The 9294-nt window shown below is 50.3% G+C and overlaps 1 protein-coding gene across 1 annotated transcript in view; it reads right to left on the bottom strand.

The window, feature by feature from the left end:
- Positions 1 to 4133, bottom strand: part of HDAC7 (histone deacetylase 7) — a 91102-nt gene extending 86969 nt beyond the window's left edge. The window contains exon 1 of the mRNA XM_082496390.1: positions 4049 to 4133. Within this exon, the coding sequence (XP_082352516.1) occupies positions 4049 to 4067 (19 nt within the window). The 5' untranslated portion in view covers positions 4068 to 4133. The remainder of the gene's footprint in view (positions 1 to 4048) is intronic.
- Positions 4134 to 9294: the final 5161 nt, after the last annotated feature.

The raw sequence follows: 9294 nt of genomic DNA on the forward strand, positions 1-9294 counted from the left end.
CCTGCTGGAAAAACGCCGGTCCCGGGCAGTAGCACAACAGCTTTGGAGGTTTCCTCCTGCCGCAGACCTGAGATCTGTTCAATATCAAGTCTGGAGATGCTCAATTCACCTCCCTCATTCCGCTGCTTTATAGTCCAATTTAACCAACTCCTTCAACCGAGTCAATGGGATTTAAGGTGAACGGGGCTGCTTCCCTTACGCTGATAGGCTCCGAGCCCCCCTGGAGCAGAGTATCCCGTTCGTGTCCATCTGGCCTGGTGTCCACTCTTGAGCCACCACCTACAACTCCTGGTCCCTTTTCAGAGACACCAGAGCACTGCCCAAAGTTGGTGGATTTAGTAGAGATCTCTGGCAAAGAGCAAATGGCACAAACACAGCTGCGCTGGGATGAAGGGAAAACACCTGGTGGTGTGTTGGACTAGAAATGGGATTTTAAGGAGAGAAAAGCTCAAAAGTTGATCTAGCCTACTCTGACTTTCCACATAACGGAATAACACAGGCTCTCTAGATGGTTTTTGCGCAAGCCACACGTTCTGCAGGTCTCCTAGAAAGCTTCCAGTCAAGTTTTGAACAGTTTATATGTTGCAGAATACAGGACAACTTTTAGGTTGGTTATAGCATAAGACCACGCCATGCTCCAACAGGTACCTGAACCGACGCAGAACCCCAGAGGGTCTCAGTAATGCTTTAATGAGTAGTAAAAGTGTTCTTTATACCTTCTTTGATCGTTCCCTGTTTATAAGGCCCAAGATCACGCTTGTTTTTTCAAATGCCATATTATACCAGAAACAGTACCAGTAGGTTTCCTCTTTCAAAGCCTCCTACAGCCTCTTCAAGGCACTGCTTCCTAAAATACAGCTCCCCATTGCAAATATGCCCCACATCGACACTGAGCAGCATCAACATTCCTATTTCCCAGGAAAATCAACTCCAGTCAGATTAAAACATAGTAAGGACACCGCTGTTAATTTTACCTGCTTTGCTATCACATTGGGCCTTATGGGAGAAGCGGGGCATGTCCTCCCAATTGGTGGTGGCCAAATCCTGTCCAGAGTCTGTTTCCCAGAATAGACCCAGCAGTCGGCATCTGACCTACTTTCTCTGTTCTCAGCTGTTTTCCAGCGTTTTCTAACACAAAATCACATCATTTGCATGTGCCCAGGTTTGCCCTGTTAATCTGAATTTCTCTTTATCAGCCTTTCCTCTGTCTGTTTATACTGTCTTTTCCACGTGTGAGTCATCGGCTGCTTCTCCCAAAGCCCCTACCAGGAAGATTCAACTTATCCAGGTTAGACGTGCACATCAAATATCTACTTTTAGCTGAGATGAACAGTCCCCAGAAGAGCCTCCTCCTCCCTCTGCCTCCAAAGGGAGCCAAGGCTGAGCAGCTCAGCTGGGCTCGTCTGCCTTAACTTGGATGAATTCCACCTGACAAGCCCACACATGGCATGAAGGAGACCAATAAAGCCATTGGAAACCTTCCTAATTGCAGCGCTCCCAGATTTTCTTTCCTGTTCTAGGGCAGAAGAGAGAAATTTAGGAAACTCACCTGTAATAAAACTTTTTGGCGAATTTATCTGAGGATCAGTTATTATGGCAGGGAGACTTGCTATGGACTTTCAGGGACCAAGCTTTTCCATGCCCCATCCCAAGGGCCTCAGATACCCTGCAGCATTTCCTAGAATCATAGAACGGTTTGGGTTGGAAGGGACCTTGAAGATCACCTCGCTCCACCCCCCTGCCCTGGGCAGGGACACCTCCCACCAGGTTGCTCCAAGCCCCATCTAACCTGGCCTTGAACACCTCCAGGGATGGGGCAGCCACAGCTTCTCGGGGCAACCTAGGGAGTTTCCTAGACTAAGATAGTTTCCTATGAATCATATTTCAGCGCAGACAGCAGATAGTAGAGACAGATGAAGGTGAAGAGGAGAAACTCAAAGGTGGGGTACCGAGCATGGAGGTCATTAGATAACAGCATCTGGGCTGTATTTAGTTGCATGCAATCGACTCAGCCAGTCCGCTTCACGGTGTCTTTGGCAGTGAAGCCTTAAGGACTTCCCACCAAGGCCATTTGATCCCACCAGCACGTCACAGTTCAGGGCCCCTCTCAGCACTACTATCGCTTGTGGCGTTGTATTGTTAACCAGATCACTGAGCGTCAGCAATCCAGCAATTGAGGTTAAAAATAAACCCTTAGGGCCCAGTTTCACCACACTGTAATCGCGCAAGTTCAATGGCAGAAGTGAAGGGGCACCTGAGAGTGGGAAAAGCAGCAGAACTGCTGGAGCACCTTTCTTCCCCAAAGCATCTACTGCTGCATCTCGCCCGTTTTCCCTCCTCTGCTTTTTCAAACTCCAGTGGTTACCAGTTCAAGGAACGTGCCATTACACAGCGACATTTCTCTTAAGCACGCAGCGTTTCCCATTTGCCAAAGTCCTTAGCCCATGTCGTACTGCAGGTTCCTGCACCACCGTGCAGCGCACACGCATCACCTGTACCACGCATCACCATCAGTTTTCCCCCCAGTTCCCTGAAGTAACACGAAGGTAGGGAACACGCTACAAGTTATTCAGCAAATAGAGGAGCCGACACAAGTGCGAGGGGGGACTTTTTGACCTCAGACATCCTTCAGAGCCATGGTCCCTGCTCCTTTGTTCCAATTTTCACCCGGGCACTGCAAGCAAAATAAGTTTGCATTAACGGTGGAGGCAAAGAGAGGGACTGCTACACCAGGGAGCGCATCAGAGCACGCGAGAGCTCGGGGGACGCAAACACCTTGAAAGGAAGATTTCCCCAGATGAGCGCATTTTAGCTGTTTGCAAAGGGGTGCCAGAAAGAGGTGCGGGGAAGCGCCAGGAACCGAGAGCTGTGTTGATGCACACCGAACGGAGCAAGTGTTCTGGGAAGCTGCTCTGGAGGAGGAGCTGGCAGGTTTACAACGTGCTTTTTTGCGGCGTGCAATCCCTTGGGAAGATCTTAAAGATTTATCTGGGGTAGGTTTTCTTGTCCGTCACGGTCTCCCATGCGAATCGGTTACAGTTTCCTGGGAGGGGAAGACTGGGACCTCATATTGGAAGCTGCACATTAGGCAGCAGCTTTGTCACTTGTCCCAAATTCCCTTAATTAACATACATCGCACTGCTGCCACCGAGATGTCCTGTATTTTGCCTCCTGCTTTTTGTACGCAAAACAATCTAAACAGATCACTCAGGCAAGACGAGACTCCAGATAACACTCTTTACAATGACAACACAGGCTGCGCCGCTGCCTCTTTCTGCGGTCCCCAGCACGGACCGCAGCAAACCCCTCCGGCCGCACTCTGCCCGGGACACCGCAGCTGCGAGTCACCGATCCCCCGCGCCAAGCAGAAGTTCCCCTGTGCTCCAACTCCATCTCTCCCTTCGCCATTTAATACAGACTGGAAAATTCCTATGAGGCTGCTGAATGCAAGAGAGCAGAAATGCCACGGACACTGTCAGGAAGGTCTGCGGCATCCGCACGACGCAGCCCTCGCCTCCGAAACCAAGCGCCCCTGGATGGCGGAGGTGTCTCCCACCAGCTGCCCTTCCGAGCTCCTCTTCCAGTGTCACCCCTGGGTTGCACAGCCCCAACGCCGCGGGGACGGTCTCCCTCCCGCAGCCCTGCTCAGAGTCACGCTCGATTGCATCATATTTGTTTTTCTTTGCCTTTGAGATGAGGATTCCTCCCACCTTGCCCAGAGCCAGGTTTCGCCCAGTCTCACAAGGAGGGGAACCGGCGGGTGACCCAAGTGCAGACACACAACTGGGTGGCAGAGCCTTCTCCAGCACACGCGTCCGACGGGGACAGCGTCCGATGGGGACAGCGTCAGCGCTTTCTCAGGCAGCGCTGGTTGGGTTTCAAGAGTTTTAACGCTTACAGCATCTGCTCTTGTGCTATACGATACCTCCTCCGCAGCCCGAGAGTGGCGAGAGGACCCCCGGCGCTGCGGGGACGGACACCAGCACCCACCGGGAACGGCCGCGTTTGCAGATGCGGTGACCGGCAGAGTCATTAGCAGGCTACTCACCCTGGCTTTGTCCTTGCATCCAGAGGAATTAAAGCCCTTGGAGATGCGGTCTCATTGTTCAAGTTGTGCTTAAGGGAGGCAGCCGCTTTCTTTATATCTCAAGATTCACTAAAGTTCAGGAAGAGAGAGAGAGAAAGAGAGGGGACGGCGAAAGGGGAGGGACTGAGAGAAGGGCCCAGAGGCCGTATAGAATGACAATGGAAGGAAATGCTTTATCAAACCTAGAAAGCCAACCCTGTCCTGGGAACACAGAGGGAGAAGAAAAAAAAAAAAAAAAGAACCCAACTTGCAGAAGAAAAGCGAGTTCAGCTGCCCTGGGTTCCTCCCTTGGCAGCGCAAGCCCTCCTCCCCCAGCCCCTCTCTCCCAAACACAATGCGAGCCGGTGAAAGCCGTCAGGCTGAAACGCTTTTTTTTTTTTTTTTTTCATTAAACAGAGAGAAGTTTCAGTTCTTTTTAAAAAAAAAAAGAAAAAAAAAAAAAAGAAATCCAACAACCAAACCCTGCCCGGGAATGGGAATGTGACGCTCTTCCCCCTCCCCCGGCTCCAGCCTTCCAAGTTTCTATGAGTCAAACGTTTGCAATGTGTTACCGAAATGTTACCAAGCTGGAATGCAGCATCTGAGAGGGTTTAGCTAATAAAACTTTTGTTTGTTGGCTGGGAGAAAGTGTCACCGGCCGAGAATTCGCTGCTTCTTCTTCCTTTTGTTTTTCCCATCTGTGCCTTAGCCGGAGAGGGTTAACTGGTTGTGCAATGGTGACACCCTCCGAGGGTGGCATTAACCCAGCGCTCCCTCTCCCAAGCGAAAAGGGAAATTGTCCTGTTGAGCGAGAGACCAACGGGAACCGTCAGTCTGACAGAGCAGGTGGGAAACAGAGGGCCAGAGAGAAATTAAATTGCGCAGACCTCCTCCGGCACAGCTAGGGACAGACCTCAGCTACTGAAACACGACTTCTCAGACACAAGCTTTGGGATTTTGGGGTCAGAAAAGCACTATTTCCTCATCCGACAGTCCTTAGGCTCATCCCAAGATAGGAACTTTCATCCCAGACAACCATTTACTGGGCCCAACGTCTACAGTGTTTTCCAGAAGCGTCTGCTCTGGATTTGCAGGCACCAAATTTCTCAATTTTTCCCCGATAATTTAACCGCCTAACAAGGAACGCTTTTTTAAATGATGCTAAGTCACCACCAAACCCGGTGCCTTTGTTCTTGTACCGCACCTGGCTTTAACTCCTGCAAATTGATTACTGTTATGCATTTTATCACTTTCAAATCTAGTCAAATCCAGTCCTTTCCAGTGTCACTAAACACACGGTGGAATAACGGGCTGAGAGGCCATTGGGTTTTGATGCACTGAACAGAACAAGTTCCTTCAGTAGCTCCCTGCAGGTCATGCTCTCTCCTGTTCCCACTCCTGCGGGATGAGCTGATCTCTGCCCTGCCTGAAGCCGTCCTTCCGTTCAAGGATCTGTCTAGGGAAAAACACGCAGATTTCAAACACAAAGTCAGCTGCAATCAGGGGAAAAAAGGTCCAGTCTGAGGATTTGATTTTGAATTTGTTCAGAAAGGTTAAGCCAGCTGCACTCTACGGTGCTCAACACTGTTGTAACGCTGAGTAAAAGTTCCAAAAGCACAGAACACATTTAGATGCCTATATGTAGTTTTCACTAAACTTCTGGGCACCTCTCAAGAAAAATTATGGAAGACGCAGGAGGATTCCTCTCTGGTCACTCATGAGAAACTGTCCAGGGTGAGACTTCGTTCTGTGCCTATTCTTGGCTCCATTCATAGAATCACAGAATGGTTTGGGTAGGAAGGGGCCTTAAAGATCATCCAGTTCCAACCCCCCTGCCCTGGGCAGGGACACCTCCCCCCAGCCCAGCTTGCTCCCAGCCCCGTCCAACCTGGCCTTGAACACCTCCAGGGATGGGGCAGCCACAGCTTCTCGGGGCAACCTGCGCCAGGGGCTCACCGCACTCACAGTCAACAATTTCTTCCTAATATCTAATTTAAATCTCCCCTCTTCCAGTCTGAAGCCATAGCCCCTCGTCCTATCACTACACGCCCTTGTAAAAAGTCCCTCCCCAGCTCTCCTGTAGCCCCTTTAGGGACTGGAAGTCCACAATAAGGTCTCCCCAGAGCCTTCTCTTCTCCAGGCTGAACAGCCCCAACTCTCTCAGCCTGTTGTCATGGGAGAGGTCCTCCAGCCTTTGGAGCATCTCCAGGGCCTCCTCTGGCCCCGCTCCACCAGGTCCATGTCTTTCCTATGTTGGGGGCTCCAGAGCCACACATTCCCACTGCTGTTCCTCCAGGCCTCGAGGATCTTGGCCACACCATTACCTGCCCTTCACTCTGCATTTCTTTAAGGAGAAACCACTGGTGTTCCTCCAGTGAGGGACACAGATGTGGCATCTTTCACTAGATCTGTAGTGGAATTTGGGCCATAGCACAGTAGTTTTGCAGCTCTGAGCTTTTGAGCATCTCACGTTTATGATGGGAGTACAGCCTAGTCCAAGAAGAGTTCATGAGGATGATGAGTGCAAGAAGGGAAGCAGGAGAGTGGGGGAGAATCACAGAAGGTTGGAAGGGACCTTAAAGATCATCTAGTTCCACCCCCCTTGCCATGGGCAGGGACAGCTTCCACAAGCTGAGGGCCTGTCCTTCTTCAGTGCTTGCAAGCCTTAGTCTTTCCAGGAGGTGGCTCCTTCCACTTGGGATTCCCAGTCCCAAACCATTTCCAAGGCTTGAAGCCTTCACCTTTGTGAAGAACCTTTTCTTCAGGGTTCAGCTCCAGGAGGAAGATAGTAATGCTCTTCCTGCCTCACCCATTGCCACTCCAAGTGTCCCTTTCAATAATAGCAGCTGGCCGAACGTAGGACGCCTGGCTTCAGGTTTTGCCTCTGTCTGAGGGAAGGAAAATCTCCAGCAGCCAGGAGAATCCTCCCAGGAGCCTTGCAAAGGGATGGACTCCACCTCTTCCGCTGAAGTTGTCCTTCTTTGTGCAGAGAGCACATGAACTCTCCTGAGAGTGGAGTTTGGGCTCCTTGCCTCGCTCCTGGATTGGAGGATCACAGTCAACCTGTCCCAGCTATTTCCAGCACAAATTGTCCTTTAATGCCAACTGGAGCAATGTCAGTAGAAAAGAGGTGGTCCTTCTCCCACTTCTAAAAACTGAGCGATGCCAGTCCTGCTCTACCAGGTGGATGTGAATTCCTGAGACTAGAAAGACCTGAAGTCTTCTCAGAAGCAAATGTTTAGCTTTGCTCTCACACAGATGAGGGAGAAAATTGCTTATTTGTCCTCACAATTGGCAGCAGCAAAATTCACATTCGTGGCAACAGCAGGGTCGTTCTGGCGGGGGGCTGTGAGGGATCCAACAGACTGCAGAAAGCTGTGATTGAGGGCTGCTTTCTCCTCAAAACGAGAAGTCACATCCCGGGGTGTCCCAGGCAGTCCTATCCTGAAGAAGTCCCACAGGTTAAAAACCTGTTCTTCAGATTTTTCTGACTCTGTTCTCAGATAAAAGAACCTGATAACCTGAAAGAGGAAAAAAGAAAAAATAAAAACGGAAAAAAAAAAAGGAAAAATAAAAATAAAGATCACGGGGAAAGATCTGAGGGGAGAGGAAATTGCCACAGTAAAGTTGTGCTTAGGAGAGAGTTTGGCAATCAGCCACACAGAACTGAATGCCCCCAAACAGGGTCACTCCTGCTCCAGGTCTGAGCCAAGTTGTTATACTGAGTTACAAACTTTTACCTAGTTGGATATTTGCATCATTTGCATCTTAGGTGTAAGGACACAGAAGGAATTGCCAAAGGCAGAGTTGTTTAAAGGCCAGGCAGAGATAAGGGATATCTCCTTGTTTAACAAAGAGACATTTCCATATCTAAGGAAGTGAGGCAATCCTGCCTAATTAAGAAGACTGACCAAAGTCTCCCAGGAGGAAGAAAGAGGGTGAAAGATTAAAATCTTTGTGTTTCAAAGGCAGAGGAGACCAGCCAGGAAAGCTCATGTTCTACCAACTGGAGAACCCAGAAGATGTTGTGTGGCAGCTTGAGCACTGGAAGTGGTTATGATGATGGATCTAAGGAGGTTCCTGAAGGTGTTCATGATGGGAGGTGTGCCAGGAGGGTTTGGGATGGCCACCCAAAATAAGTTCTGTCCCAAAGAAGTTCTGTCTCTGTCAGAGGCACCTGAACCCAAAGGAAAACTCGGAACACTACCCTGCAGGACAGACAGACAGTCAGCAGTGTAAGAGACAGAAGGATTTTGTGCACGCTTGCATCCCAGCAGTCAGAGGGAGCATTTCCCATAGCTGCTGGTTGGAAGGACCTTTGTATGAGGACCTGAGGCGCACATGGCTGCTTTGGCATAGAGTGGTTAGAGTCTCCTGGAAGGAGACTGACGTTCCCTGGAGGTGCTCAAGGCCAGGTTGGACGGGGCTTGGAGCAACCTGGGCTGGTGGGAGGTGTCCCTGCCCAGGGCAGGGGGTTGGAACTAGGTGGTCTTTAAGGTCTGTCCCTTCCTAACCAAACCATTCTGTGATTCAGCCCTAAAAGAAGAACATGGGCAGTTAAGGAGAGCAGGAGGAAATAGGCCATGTTGGGGTGCTTCGGGGTAGACTAGCTGTGGTATGTGTGCATGCATGGGGGCTGTGAGCACATATAGACACCCCGGTAGGTTCATGCTGTAGGAGGATTTGGAAAGTGGCACCCAGTGGACATTGAGGTGGGAATGCAGAGACCCAGGCATGGAGCAAGCACTGAGCAGGGCTTTCAGAAACCACGCCGTGACCCATCTTCTGAAGGAAAGCATATGCCCGGCTCCTTTGAACTTCCGCAGTTGTGCAAATGCTAAGCCCCAGTGCTCTAATCTGTGCTGGCATTTTCCAAGAGCACTTCTTCAAGGGCTTTATCATGAGAAAAACAAACCTCTACACATTCCAGTGGGCTCCTGAAATCCCTAGCTATGTACACAGCGCTCTCAAAGGGAAATCTTCACGTAGTCCACAAGCGCTTATTTGCCATTCATACAGCTGACTCGTGGGTACACCCTGCTGCATTTAAGGATGTACACGGAGAGGAGGAATTCCAAAATTTCAGGGAATTTCAGGGGAACTGTAGGCTGGCATAGAGGAATGTAAGGACATACATGGAGAAGGCTCACACCATGTGGGAATGATGTTCTGAGGCACTCCCAGAAGGTGCTGTGCATACACACAGGCAGCCTGCAAAACTTGCGATC

The sequence above is a fragment of the Vanellus vanellus genome (assembly GCF_965231255.1).
Source record: "Vanellus vanellus genome assembly, chromosome: 28".
NCBI classification, from domain to species: Eukaryota; Metazoa; Chordata; class Aves; order Charadriiformes; family Charadriidae; genus Vanellus; species Vanellus vanellus.